Source organism: Euprymna scolopes, chromosome 41 (assembly GCF_053919585.1).
Source record: "Euprymna scolopes isolate OS-2025 chromosome 41, ASM5391958v1, whole genome shotgun sequence".
Taxonomy (NCBI): Eukaryota; Metazoa; Mollusca; class Cephalopoda; order Sepiida; family Sepiolidae; genus Euprymna; species Euprymna scolopes.
In genome coordinates this window covers 3,842,354-3,858,170 of record NC_136522.1, presented here as the reverse complement: position 1 = coordinate 3,858,170, position 15,817 = coordinate 3,842,354, and the positions used below count along the sequence as shown (strand labels likewise).

General features: G+C 32.5%; 1 protein-coding gene across 3 annotated transcripts in view; it reads left to right on the top strand.

The window, feature by feature from the left end:
* The window catches only part of LOC145266310 (cytochrome P450 4V2-like), an 84,935-nt gene that overhangs the window by 42,450 nt on the left and 26,668 nt on the right, over nucleotides 1–15,817 (top strand). For all 3 annotated transcript variants that reach the window (XM_080121866.1, XM_080121867.1, XM_080121865.1), the window contains exon 8: nucleotides 1,546–1,648. In XM_080121866.1, the coding sequence (XP_079977992.1) occupies nucleotides 1,546–1,648 (103 nt within the window). The remainder of the gene's footprint in view (nucleotides 1–1,545; nucleotides 1,649–15,817) is intronic.

The following is a 15,817-nucleotide window of genomic DNA, read 5'->3' as shown; positions in this document are numbered from 1 at the left end:
GTCTGGTTTACACATATAAATATCAGTATTAGACTTTAACGCTTTCATAGTTTTAAATTGCGTTTTGTTCCAGACAAAGTCGCTATGATTGACAGGTGTGTTACTGTATCGGTGAGCTAAGGCAACTAAATTAGATTTCATCCCAGCAATTTTTTTCCGGGGAATTCGGCACATTATGTCTAAGTTGGGAGAACAAAACTTCAAAGGACGAAAGTGTTCTCTCTTTATTTATACTCGTAGGGGGAATACAAAAATCTAAACCCCTAGACAAAACTCTATTTTCAATTTCTGTAAGAGCAGTTTTTGAAAAATTGAAAATATGTTTGCTTCCATTAATGGGTTCACACCCATATCTTCTGCGAACCAAAAGAGCAAGTTGTTTGTTATTGTCTTTGGTAGCATGTTGCCTAGCAAATTGATCACAGATAGATAAATACTTGCAAAAATGGAAAAAGTCAAAAAAGGACAGGAACCCCTTCACTACGGACCAGAGGTGATGACGATTACTAATATACGCCTCTAGCTTCTTCGTCAATTTATTAATGTTGTCACATATAAACGCACGCTCCATAGACAAACTTGGTTTCAGCCTAGATACAGCAATGCGTTTACTGATGTAAAGTGGGGCCACATCTTGTTCCAGACAAGAACACAAAAAAGCTAAGGAGAGATTGGTAGATCTAATTCTACTCCTTAATCGTACAATATTATTACATGTTTCTATTTGGTGTTGTGTGTACCTCTTCCGAAGATATTTAAATAAATGTTTAGAGGTACAGAATGTATATATAGTTTTGAAAATAATAAGCGGAAGTTTCTCGAGAGCTCTTTCGGCTATCATCTAACACAAAACAAAAGCAAATGCACAAACACACACATACAACACACAAATATACACACACAAACATACACACACAAACACAAGCACACAAAAACACAAACACTCACAGCACGCAAATATACACACACAAGCATACAAACACACAAACACACAAAAACACACACACTACATACAAACACACAAACACACACACACACAAACACAAATAAACACAAAAACACAAACACAAACACACACGCAAACACAAACACAAACACATACACAAACACACACACACAAACACAAACTCGCACACAAACACAGAAACACAAACACACAAAAACAAACACACAAACACAAACACACAAACACACAAACACAAACACACACACAAACACATAAACACAAACACACACACACAAACACACAAACACACAAACACAAACACACACACACAAACACAAACACACAAACACACACACAAACGCACAAACACACACACACAAACACACACACAAACGCACAAACGCAAACACACACAAACACAAACACACACAACACACACACACAAACACACACATATAGTAAGGCAAAAAAATCTGTGATTTAGTTTATTGTATATACTTACAATTGTTGTTATATGTTGTATATTTTACTTACAAATAAAAATGGCAGAATATTGTGTATTTATTTAAAAAACAAAAAAACGTTTCTTTCTTTTCTAGGGACATGACACAACGTCTGTGGCGATGATGTGGGCAGTTTTTTTGATTACATCCCATCCAGAAGTTTACAAAAAAGTCAATGAAGAAATCGAAGAAGTCTTTGGTAAAGTAGTTTTGTTTTTCTTTTCAATTAATCTTCATAAAATTCTTTAATTCCGTGTTCGTCTACAGCATACATATGCCCGGGCAATGACGTGTCGGGATAGCTACAACAATATGAATATAATAGAACTTCAGCTGCTATTTTATTATATTTTAGAAATATAATTTTTTGGCGTTTTACTTAGCTATACTCTAAATACCAGGGACGTGTAGAGAGACTCAAGCATCTGCCCCTTATACACCAGTTTTAAAAGTGCCCTTTTCAGAGGAATATATTATAGGTTTGTATCGCACGATTACTATATTTTTGTCGTTTTCTTTTTCACTTGAGCACCTGCCTTAAAATGCAGGTCACATGCGCGTCACTGCTTAATCTAATACATAAAAGGCGATATGTCTGTCTGTCTGTCTCTATATTTCTAAGTCTATCTCCTCTGAAACTGAAAGTCGCAGTGCGGCGCCAAGGGCCTCAAATGGTTGTTATTTTCATGGCAAGTGCTCGTCTGAGCTCAAATCTAGAGTTTGAAAATATGGAGACAGGCAGACATATAGCCTTTTATATATTAGACTAGTGGAGGAGGGTGCCTTACTTTAATTCTTTAATTCCGTGTTCGTCTACAGCACACATATGCCCGGGCAATGACGTATCAGGATAGCTAGTACATACATGTGTACATATGTACATCTACAATATGAATATAATAGAACTTTAGCTGCTATTTTATTATATTTTAGGAACAGATATTTTTGGCGTTTTACTTAGCTAGACTCTAAATAGCAAAGACATGCAGAGAGGCCCAAGCACCTGCCTCTAATACTCCTGTTTTAAAAGTGCCCTTTTCAGAGGAATATATTATAGGTTTGTATCCCACCATTACTATATTTTTCTCGTTTTTTTTTCACTTGAGCACCTGCCCTAAAATGTTCTCTGCACGTCACTGCTTAATCTAATATATAAAAGGCGATATGTCTGTCTGTCTGTCTCCATATTTTTAAACTCTATCTCTTTCGAAACTAAAAGTTGGAGAGCGGAGTTGGTGGCCTTAAATGATTGGATTTTTTACGGATCGTTATTTTATGGGCCTGTAACTGGTTAAAATATTTTTTAAGGAGTCAAAAAATGGGTGAAAATTGCAAAAAAAACAAAACATTTTGTACATTCATCTTAGTTGCGTCACCAGATTTGTAACGTCTGTAACGTCACCAGATTTGAATGCTTCAGTTTCGATTCTAGCAGATAGCATTCAAATACTTGTTTTTTTTTTTTACTTTTGAAATCACAACTTTATAATATTATATACGAAATCTGGACAAAGTAAAATATTATATTTAAGCGTGTTTTATGCGCGCCCCCCCCCCTCTGCTAGTCTAATATATAAAAGACTATATGTTTGTCTGCCTCCATATTTTCAAACTCTAGATTGGAGCTCAGACGAGCACTTACCATGAAAATAACAATAAAGCAGTAACAGGCTCGCAATGTCTCTTCTGTGAGGGAAAGGTTGCAGAGAAGAGAAAAGAGCATCCAACACTAGACTACGAAATCTGTTTTGAACTCTGTCAAGGCAGGATAAAGTATTTCCTGCCCAGATGTGACAACTGTACTCCATCCTTCGTCGAGGAATCTCCTGATGTCTGCAACTAAGCAACGGGAAGAAGAGCAGATTCAATTGATGGCGCTGATTAGGAAAAAAAAGATGCAGATGGAACGGTAAGGAGTTTTTTTCTAATTTTTTTATTCGTAAGCAAGTGACATTTCTGGCTACCGTTTATTTTTTTTCTTACAAGAGAGTCACCGCTTATCTAGGTCTGAAGGCCACTCAACGATAATGTGATCTCTGATCTCGTCCGAGTCACTATTTTGATCCACAATGATCAGATGTGATCTTTTTCATGTAGTAGGACCTGTTGGTTGCACTGATAAGGCTTTCATTCACGGCTGGTGCTTATTAGTTTCTCTTGCGTCAGGGTTGATACATACATACAGGTAGAGAATTGCATGAATGATAGATATATTTTGAAGGGCGTCAAGCCAACACGGAAATACTCCGTTTGTATTCCATGATTAAACACGTGTCAATGGTCAGCTAGGAAGAAAATTGTTTTGAATAATGGCAACAGTCTCGTTATTTCATGTCTCTTTCTGTTTTCTTTCGAGGAAGTCTGCAGTCAGCTACAGTTATGGGGCATGAATGGCTTATAGGGTTTAGTAAGATTGTTCTTCTTACATAGGATCGTAATTGACGTACCACAAACTAAGGAGTCCTTTTATTGGCCTGCAGTGAGGGTCCTTTTTACAGACTCCCGAGTTCTACGCTTACTCAACTCATTCGAACTCTCGAAATTTTATGGTATTGTATAGATGGGTAATGGTTAGGGTTGGATGTCCTCGGGCGTACACTCCAGCCAATAGGCGATCCCGCATCACACTTCTGCTCGTTCCTATTAGTCGATTGCCAATCTTACATAAGCATCCCCCGAAATGTCTCATGCCAGCAGGTTCTATGAATAGTGACCTAAGACATCATCATCACTCAAAGTCGAAACCCAAACAATATTTCAATACTTTTCTCCAGTATATCATTGATTCATTGACAAAACAGTATTAGTATTAAAGTGTTATTATCAATTCGCATCCGTTCAACTGAAGTTATTTTTCCCTTGTTTTTAGTTGAGTCACAAGCCAGCAGGGTGGAGCCAGCAAGGCAATCAGGAATTCACCTGTATTCTTCACATAATAAAAACTTAAACTAAGTTCTATTAAAAGAATTAGTACGGTTAAATCCGTTCTAACAGGAGCTAGGTCACCGAACCTGAAAGTGTTTTTTCTTTTAGGAATGGACTAGATTCGAACCTAGCACACCCATGTTCTCAATCCCTGTCGTTAACCACTTAGTCACTGTCACCCCAACTTCATTTTCATTAACTTCTTATATATTTTATTTGAACTGCTCTTTCAGTGACAATGATAACAGTTAAGTCTAAAGATCCAATCCAAGTTGCACCCAAGATAGGTATATTTGCTGATGACATGAGGGATAAACACGAATATACTCATATCAACGTAGAAAATTACGTTCACTTTGTAGTGGAATGGAGCTGTAAATGGATGGTAACATTTGATGCTACTAAGACTGAGCTTCTTTCCTTTAACAACTGCAAAATCATGCGCAACATTCGAGCGCTATTACAAATAACAACCTACCTTAGAGTCCATCTTTCAAACTCCTCAGCTTAAAATTTACAGGCAACACGAATTGAAATAAATCCATTGAAGATGATGCAAAGTCTGCTGCAAAGAAGGTGGACTTCGTCTACGATTTTAGAAAATTACTCGCACCAGAGGGTATCCCATCTCTGCATATTGCACCCCTATGCCTGATAAACTAATAACACTTGTGCCAGCTCCTTACATACTCTTAGTTAATCAAACACACAGCAAAATCCCACCTCTTCACCAGTGACGTGCAGAGAACATTCTCAGGGCAGGTGCTCAAGTGAAAAAAAAAAAAGGAAAATATATATTAGTAGTACTGGCCTATAATACATTCCTCTGAAAAGGGCACTTTAAAAACAGGAGTAAAAGGACAGGTGGTTGGGCACCCCTGGCCACCCCTGCTCTTCACTGCTGAGGTCCCTAAATTCCGTAAAGCTGTCTATTCTAATAGTTTCTTTCCTCAAATTGATAGCCTTTAGAATTTTCTCTGTTTTCGCTTCTCGGACTGGACTGACATCAAGAAGATTAAATGTAATGTAAACAGACTTCTCACTGCTCAACTCCCCACAGTCCACTGTTAAACACGTTTCCAAAAAGTATGCTCCAACCAGCAATTAATTTTTTTGTGAGGGATAGGTTAAAAAAAGAAAGAATTTGCTAAGAAAAAAGAAAGAAAAATGTTAGAAAAAATCACACAGAAATTTCACAAAGAAAATCACATGAAAATACGATTAAAATACGATCAAAATACAATCAACATACAATGAAAAAATATAATAAATAAAAATATAATAAATAAAAATACAATTAATAAAAAATACAATAAATAAAAAATACAATATATACAAAACACAATAAATAAAAAAACAATTAATAAAAATACAATACATTAAAATAGCATAAATAAAAATACAATAAATAAAAATACAACAAATAAAAATACAATAAATAAAAATAAAATTAATAAAAATACGCAAATAAATAACACAATAAATAACAATTCAATGAATAAAAAATACAATAAATAAAAATACAATAAATAAAAATACAACAAATAAAAACAATATAAATAAAAAATACAATAAATAAAAAATACAATAAATAAAAATACAACAAATAAAAATATAATAAATACAAAATACAATAAAAAATACAATATATACAAAATATAATAAATAAAAATACAATAAATAAAAAATACAATAAATAAAAATACAATAAATAAAAATACAATAAATAAAAATACAATAAATAAAAACACAATAAATAAAAATACAATAAATAAAAATACAATAAATAAAAACACAATAAATAAAAACACAATAAATAAAAAATACAATAAATAAAAACACAATAAATAAAAAATACAATAAATAAATAATACAATAAATAAAAAATAGAATAAATAAAAAATACAATAAATACGAAATACAATAAATAAAAAATACAATAAATAAAAAACAATAAATAAAAAATTCAATAAATAAAAAACAATAAATAAAAATACAATAAATAAATAATACAAATAAAAAATACAATAAATAAACAATACAATAAATACAAAAGACAATAAATAAAAAACACAATAAATAAAAACACAATAAATAAAAAATACAATAAATAAAAAACACAATAAATAAAAAACACAATAAATAAAAAATATAATAAATACAAATTACAATAAATACAAATTACAATAAATACAAATTACAATAAATAAAAAACACAATAAATAAAAAATATAATACAAATTACAATAAATACAAAATACAATAAATAAAAAATACAATAAATACAAAACACAATAAATAAAAAATACAATAAATAAAAAATACAATAAATAAAAAACACAATAAATAAAAAACACAATAAATAAAAAACACAATAAATAAAAAACACAATAAATAAAAAATATAATAAATAAAAAATATAATAAATAAAAAACACAATAAATAAAAAACACAATAAATAAAAAACACAATAAATAAAAATACAATAAATAAAAAATACAATAAATAAAAAACACAATAAATAAAAAACACAATAAATAAAAAACACAATAAATAAAAAACACAATAAATAAAAAATATAATAAATACAAATTACAATAAATAAAAAATACAATAAATAAAAAATACAATAAATAAAAAACACAATAAATAAAAACACAATAAATAAAAAATACAATAAATAAAAATACAATAAATAAAAAATACAATAAATAAAAAATACAATAAATAAAAAACACAATAAATAAAAAATATAATAAATACAAATTACAATAAATAAAAAACACAATAAATAAAAAACACAATAAATAAAAAATATAATAAATACAAATTACAATAAATACAAAATACAATAAATAAAAAATACAATAAATACAAAACACAATAAATAAAAAATACAATAAATAAAAAACACAATAAATAAAAAACACAATAAGTAAAAAACACAATAAATAAAAAACACAATAAATAAAAAACACAATAAATAAAAAACACAATAAATAAAAAATATAATAAATACAAATTACAATAAATACAAATTACAATAAATAAAAAATACAATAAATAAAATACAATAAATAAAAAATACAATAAATAAAAAATACAATAAATAAAAAATACAATAAATACAAAACACAATAAATAAAAAACACAATAAATAAAAAACACAATAAATAAAAAACAATAAATAAAAAATACAATAAATACAAATTACAATAAATACAAATTACAATAAATAAAAACACAATAAATAAAAAATACAATAAATAAAAATACAATAAAGAAAAAATTCAATAAATAAAAAATACAATAAATAAAAAATACATGAATAAAAAATACAATAAATAAAAAATCCAGTTAATAAAAAATTCAATAAATAAAAACACAACTAAAAAATACAATAAATAAAAAATGCAATAAATAAGAACAATAAATAAAAATACTGCAAATAAGAACACAATAAATAAAAACACAACAAATAAAAAACAATAAATAAAAAATACAATAAATCAAAATACAATAAATAAAAACAACACAAAAATGAAATAAAATATAATAAAAACACTATAAATAAAAATACAACAAATAAGAACACAATAAATAAAAACAACAAATAAAAACAATAAATAAAAAATACAAGAAATAAAAACACAATAAATAAAAACACAAATAAAAAATACAATAAATAAAAACACAATAAATAAAAAATATAATAAATAAAAAATAAAATAAATATAAAATGAAAGTTTTTACAAAAATGTTGAAAAAAATTCCAAGCTCAATAATGCCTTTTTATTGGGTTTCAGAGTATTTATAGTGTAGCGTAATAATTATCCAACTATTATTAGTTTTGTAATGGCTACCTTTTGAAAAGTACTTAAAAAACCAATGGAGAAAACTTGGATAATTATTATATTACACTATATATATATATATATATATATATATATATATATATATATATATATATATATATATATATATTATAAAATTTGTTTTTGAAATGTCGTTACTTTCAATGTATACCGTTTTAACGAGTCTAGATTGTTATTTTAAAACCATTCACCGTTAATTTTGAGTTAAACTCAATGTGTCTATTTAATAGGGGCAGAGCATATATAGTGCAAAATTTTGTTGAAAATTCAAAGACTCACGTTTTCTTTTTTATAACCTTCGTTTATTTCCTGAATGTTTTCCATTACAGCTGTTTCATTGATGAGTTGGCAATTTTACGATTTATGTTTCCATAAAAATATCCTGTCCCCACCATATATCAGAAAATATTCTTTATTCACTTATATTTCCTTTTTATATATACCAATCATTATTTAAGCTCAATGTAATTACAGAGCATATAATGAATGAATGACAAAAGTCTATATTCTAAATTTCATCATGTTGACCATCTTACAGTTTATTCTTTTAATTTAGTTGACATTTACCATTCTTGACAGTATCTGTTTCATAGTGCAAAATAAATCACTTAATGATTATATCAATCAGTGACTTTAGTTTGCCCGTAACTTATGAGAAGAAATAGAAAAAATCAATACACCAAAAAGAAATAAGATGCATTATAAATTTCTTTCATTATGCCATTTTTAATTTTTTAAATAAAGTCACTAAAACTCAGATATTCGTATTTACAAATTCCATTAATTAGGTATATTCTGCCAGAAATGTTCTATTTATTAATTAGTAAATACATTGTTTATAATTAATACATCCATATTTACCGAAATAACATCAATAATTATAATCTATTAGACATGTTTACATATACGAAACTAAGAAAATCTACAGTATTTCAACCGAGTCAAATTTGCTGTTCTGTCTTTTCTGATTTTGTTTCAATAGTTTTGTTCCAACACACGTTCTTCCAACACGATGTCTTCCCACTTGCCGGTGGTTCCTTTCTCTTCCTCTTTTATACCCGTTCAACAAACTCTCTCGCCTCTAATTTGCATATCTCACACGTAAATTTGCATGACAGTCGTACATATAAATGCGACGTCGACATTTTAACTTTTTTTTTTCTTAGAGGAAAAAAACACGAAACTCATTCTATTCAGGTAAGTTACGGTTTTCCCCACATCCACCCTGATCTCATGATCACAAACAGGGTAGGGAGATAGTATCCGTCTCTGTCGGGTACTTCTTCGAAGAGGAATAACGTGGCCCCTGACTTTCGTGCATACGCTCGTCTGTGGGTGGGCTTTCAGTAGACATCTCAACAGCTGGGAGGTTGCTAGCATCAAAAGCATTCTCAAACGGATCTGAATTAAAATAAATTAGCTGCTCACCGTACTCAGAATCACTTTCGTCACTTGACAAGTGCGTCCGGGTTACTGGTCGAAGGTCTTTAACATGTTTGCAGGCTGATCACTTCAGTAACTCGACCAGTGTTATATTTCATTATGCACCTGCCAGTAGACCACCTCCAGTATTGAACAGTTCTTTCTGGCTGCGATGGTCTTAATAGTTCTAGGGTTTCGCTCTATAATACCATTTCGACTTGGTGAGTATGCACATTGAAATCGCAGATGTATGTCCCAATTTTTTGCAAATGACTGGAACTCCTTACTGGTGAAAGCAGTAGTGTTGTCGGTCAGTATTTCTGTCGGTGGGCCTCGATCAAGGAAAATACTCTCCAACTGTCGGATTGCAGTGGTCATATCTGTCCGATGCAATGGCCGCCAGATTGCAAATCTGGAGGGGCCACAGTCGAAAATAGTTAAAAAAATTCTCACCACTGTGGTGGGTAACGTCCATTGCCAGTCTGTTCCAGTCTAAAAAATGTTGTTGCACGTGTGATGCAGGAACTACACTTTCATTAATGAAAATATCATCCACATCTGCTGATGTGGCATTTTTGATTGCATGGTTCTGAGATATAATCGCGTCTTTTACAGATTTCATAATAAGTAGTGCCACATTCAGCCCGAATCCCAACTGCGTGAGACAAAAGCACTGACCTTTGAAAATGACTGTTTTAAATGGCCATAATGCTTTGTCAACATGAATTTGAAGATATGCATTTCACAGATCCATAAGCGACACATAAACTCCTTGTCACCGCCACTCTCTTTCTGTGTGCACACTTCTGCATTGGTAGTGAAGGTATCCACAAATTCAATTCCCGGTAATCAAGAACTGAACGTATCTTGTACTTTTGCTCCTGTACGACCGCCATTAAGGGAATTCGGCTGCCACCATTGAATTTCTTTCTCATAGGCGTCTCTGGCAATGTATCTCACAACTAACTTTGCATGCCCGACTGTTTAACGTCTTTTGGCGATTCTGTAAGCAGTTCTTTGCCAAATGGTTGGGACCACTACACATGTAGCAAACAAATTTTTTATCGTCACATTTGATCGTCTGGCAGATGTGGCAGCCAATTCTGCTGTTGTGGTCAACAGTTGTTCCGCACTCATTGTTTCCATCATTCAGCCAGTAGAAAACATAGAACAAAAAGGAAAAAATTCCATTCCAGTTTTTTAAGCAACTAGGAAGTAAAGAAAACCCAAACCGGTGTTTCTTCATACTGTCCCTTGGGAACGATCCCGCAATGGTGTAAGTGGTAGCGGGGGTAGGAGAAATTTATTAGAGAGAAAAGATTTTAACTCTTCCATTGATTCTAACAGATGTTGGCAGTGAACTCTCATCAGAAAAAATATAGGAATCCACGATTATCGGGGAAGTGTAGAGGTAATAGGCCTATAACACACCTCAGATAATGTGCTGCAGTTTGTGCATATTACATTTGCATGAAATGTCTTGATTTTCAATCCTATTAAGGTCAAAATCATAGGGGGGAAAAACGAGTTCATTATATATATATATATATATGTATATATATATATATATATATATATATATATATATATATATATATATATATATATAGGGATTTATGAATTTCATTTGGTCTAAATTAAGTCATAATAATCAGATGAATGGTTAATTATAATTTATATTTATTATTGAACATATAATAATTCATTCATAATATCAAATTTTTTAGTTATATTTATTTTATCTATCATTTTTTGTTGTTGTTGTTGTTGTTGTTGTTGTTGTTCTTCTTCTTCTTCTTCCCCATTCACTTGTGCCCTGTTATTATTACTACTTTTGTCATCATCATCATCATCATCATCATCATCATCATTACTGTTGTTGTTAGTATTGGTATTATTATTATTATTTTGAATGTAATATTTTAAAATTCACATTTCACATTTTTTACCAAACTAACATTCTTAAATTAAGTATTAATAAACATTTCTCAAACTAGTTAAGTAGTTTAGTATAATTTCTGTTTAACATTGAATAAATACTTACTCCCCTTATAATTAGATTTAAAAGTACCCTAATCACATAATATTATGTTCTTTTAATTAATGAAATTAAATTCTTATTTTACTATTAATTAAGGATTATTAATGTTATTTTGACTTAATATTATACATTCAACTAACCACCATTTACCTTATCTATATTTAAAATTAATTTAAACTCATTTAATTTTAATATGTTTAATTATAATAATGTGTAGAACATTTCCTCCAAACCTGAAAAGTCGTTCTTAACATGGGGTGGGGGGGAGGGGTTAATCCGAAAGTCATTCTTAACATGGGGTGGGGGGGGAGGGGTTAATCCAAAAGTCGTTTTTAACATGGGGAGGTTGGGGTGCTTATAATACGCTGGAGTAAGTCGTAAAAATTAACGGAGTTGCTATTATTTATTGCAAAAATTGCTTAACATTTATTTATTTGACAAAAAAAATGACATTTTCTACAAACATTTACAAATGAACGGTAGTTTTTTTTGTTTTTTGTTTTTTACTTTATAATTTCTTTCACATAGCTTTGTTATTATTACATTGGCAACGCTCGGCTTTATCCGGCTGTTGACGTCATGCGCCAGTGAAAACCGAACGCTGAAAAAATAATTATACAACAACTAAAAATTTAATTCATTGTGGATTTATTTTTTTTACATGGGGTTACCATTTTATCAAGGCCTGAAGGCCACTCAAGGATAAGGGTTATTGCGTGTACAGTAGTCAATGAGATAGTATTGTAGTAATCATTAGTATGGAGGGTTTTGATAGAGTGTCTTACTTAAGGGGGCGGTTTGTCAGGAGTTTGTTTATGTTGGACTTGAAAACGTCCAAGTTGTAGTCAGGTGGGAAACAGGCAAGTGGCCGAAAGTTCCACTGGCGTGCAGCTCTAAGAAAGAAACTTTGCTCATGGAATCTACGTTTGGACTTAGGCACAGATAAAGAGGTGGGAAAATTATTGATAGTAGTTTCAGCCAGACGGGTGTTTCTCGTGAAAGATTGGCAAGGGGGGAACGAGAGATTGGAGCTCAGACGAGCACATGCCATGGAAATAACGATAAAATAAAGACAGGCTTGCAACGTCTCTTCTGTGGGAGAGAGGTTGCAGGGAAGAGAAAAGGGCATCCACCACTAAGCCATGAAGTCTTTTTTGTAATCTGTCAAGGCAGTGTTTTTAGCAGCTCCAGCCCAGATGTGGCAGCAGTACTCCATCCTTGGACGTACTTGGCTTTTATACAGATAGAGAATTGCATCAGTAGTGAGATATCTTCTGGAGCGGTAGAAGAATCCCACCATTTTCCCAGCGTCCCTGACAACAGATTTGATGTATGTGTTCCATTTCAGATCAGGAGTAAAGGATTTATTTAAATAATTCTTTTGGAAAATAAATATTTAAAATGAAGTAGTATTTTCGCGTTAAATTCAAGTTTTACATTATCTTTTTGTTTATTAAATTGTTAGGTGAAAGTACAGATAACTCGTGGATAATGTGTGGAAAATCTAGCTCCCGAAAAAAAGAGTACTCTAGATATTAATAAAAATAAAATTGGCTCAGTCTCGAAGAATTTCTCCTCTACTGATCGAGGAAAAAAACGGTGAAGTGTAGTTCACTCTCTGTTTCTCTCCCCCTCTCTCTCTTCCTCTTTTAATATCTCTCTCCATCCATCTCTCCCTCTCTCAATCTATCTTTCTCTCTATATCACCCTCTCCATCTCTCTTTGAGCCCCTTGCTCTCTCTAACTCCCCCTCTCCCCCTTCTCTCCTTTCCTCTGTCTCACTCTCTCTCTCTGTTTCTAACCCTTCCCTCTCTCTGTCTATCTCTCAATCCCTCTGTCTCTCTCTATCTCCTTCTCTTTCTCTATTTCCCTCTCACTTTCTTTTTTTCTATCTACGAGGGGCGTGCAATAAGTAATGCCCCTGACCCACTTCCCATAGAAGTAGAGCAACGAAACTTGGCACAGTTATTAGTCTTTCTCTACATAGGAATCACCCATAGTTATGCATTTCTCCCCTTTTGATACAGCTCTGGAGACCATTTTTGTAGAACACCTCAGGTTGGTCCTCCAACCACAAAGTGACTTCAGAAATCAAGGCTGCATCATCTGGGAAACACTTTCCTTTCAAAAACAACTTCATGGCTGGGAAGAGGTGAAAGTCAGAGGGTGCAAGGTCAGGAGAATAGGGAGGATAGGGAAGGATTTCATGACCACACGTCCATGCTTCTAATCTGGCGATATGCGTGTTGAGGACCGGAGCGTTGTCCTGCAGGAGGAGGGTACCTTTGCTGATCTTGCCCCGCCTCTTGATTTTGATAGCTTCCCTTAATTTCCTCAAAAGTGAAGCATAATAGGCTCCTGTAATGGTGGTATCCTTTGCCAGGAAATCTGTCATCACTACTCCGTCCTGGTCCCAGAAGACTGTGAGCATGACCTTGCCAGCGGAGAGCTGCACCCTTGCCTTGTTTGGAGGTGGTGAGACTAAGTGCTTCCACTGCATTTGACTGGGCTTTGGTCTCTGGATCATAGTGATGGACCCAGGTTTCATCCTGTGTAATTAGTCTTTTGAAAAACTTTGACTCTTCTTGGCACATTTCCAAATTCATCTTCGAGCACTCGATGCATTCTTACTTCTGGAATGGTGTGAGCAACCTGGGAATCCATCTGCCAGACACCTTATGCATATGCAAATGGTCATGAATGATAGTTTCCACAGACCCTGTACTAATCTTGACATCTTGGGCTATTTGGCAAATAGTAATGTGCCGATCTTCCAAAATGGCAGCCTCAACTTGACGGACAGATGCCTCATCAATAGCAGAAGGGGGGGGGCGACCAAGTAAATCCTATTTTAGTCACCTAATTTACTTACTGTGAGATTAGAAGTTATTTGGAAATTACTGCTATCTTGAACAACACCAGGAGTAACTGGTAAATAAATTGATTTTGGCAGCCATTCGGTGAAAAAATGACATAGCCTTAACCCTTGCTGCATGCGGAATACCTGCAACCTTGCTACCAAGTAGAAGAACTACTTATTCTACTTTGAAACTACTATTAAACATTCAATTTTTCAATAATGTTATGTTCAGCATCTCCAAACATCCAGTATGGGGGAAAAAATTGCAAAAATGCAAGCTTATTGTTTGGGATGAATGCACGATGGCACGCGAAAAATCACTTGAGGCTCTTGGTTGATCCTTGCAAGATTTGCGTGGTAATGTCAGACCATTCTGGAATGCAACAGAATTGCTTGCAGGAGATTTCAGGTAAATGTTACCTGTTATTCAATTCCTGAATCAACACCAGCAGATGAAATAAATGCTTGCCTCAAATACTCTACTTTTTGGTGCCATGTGAAGACATTAAACTTAACTCAAAATATATGTTCCCAGTTGCAGACTGCTCGATCCGCACAGAAATTTTTACATCACTTGTGGGAAATTGGGTATGGAAAAGTGCTGACTGATCCGAGTTAAGGGCAAAATTCTTTGACTCTTAACTTCTGTAATTTTATTACATCAAAAGAACAGTTGGTTAAAAAGGTTTTTCAAGATATTCAAATTAATTATATGAATTCCACTTGACTGAGTGAACGAGCTATTCTTGCAACTCAATACAAAGACGTCCATGAACTTAACGCTATTATTCAACGTAAAATTCCAAGTGAGGTAGTCAAATACAAATCCATCGATGCTATTGTGGAAGCAGATAAAGTGGTTAATTATCCAACAACTAGATTTGCCAGGGATGCCACCGCATGTACTGCAACTGAAAATTGGCATACTAATTATCATGTTGTGAAATATAAACCAATCCAAGCTTTGCAATGGCACATAGCTTGCAGTAAAACAAATTAACAAACAATATCATAGAAACAACAATCTTAACAGGACCTTTCACAGGTGAATATATCTTCACTCCATGCATTCCTATGATTACACCAGATATACCATTTAAGAAATTGCACTTTCCAGTTTTAGTGTCATTTAACCATCCACAAATCTCAGGGAACAATCTTTACAGTTGTGTGGCTTACATCTATTCACTGACTGTTTTTTCACATGGACAATTTATGTTACGTATTCAAGAGTCACCAAATCAG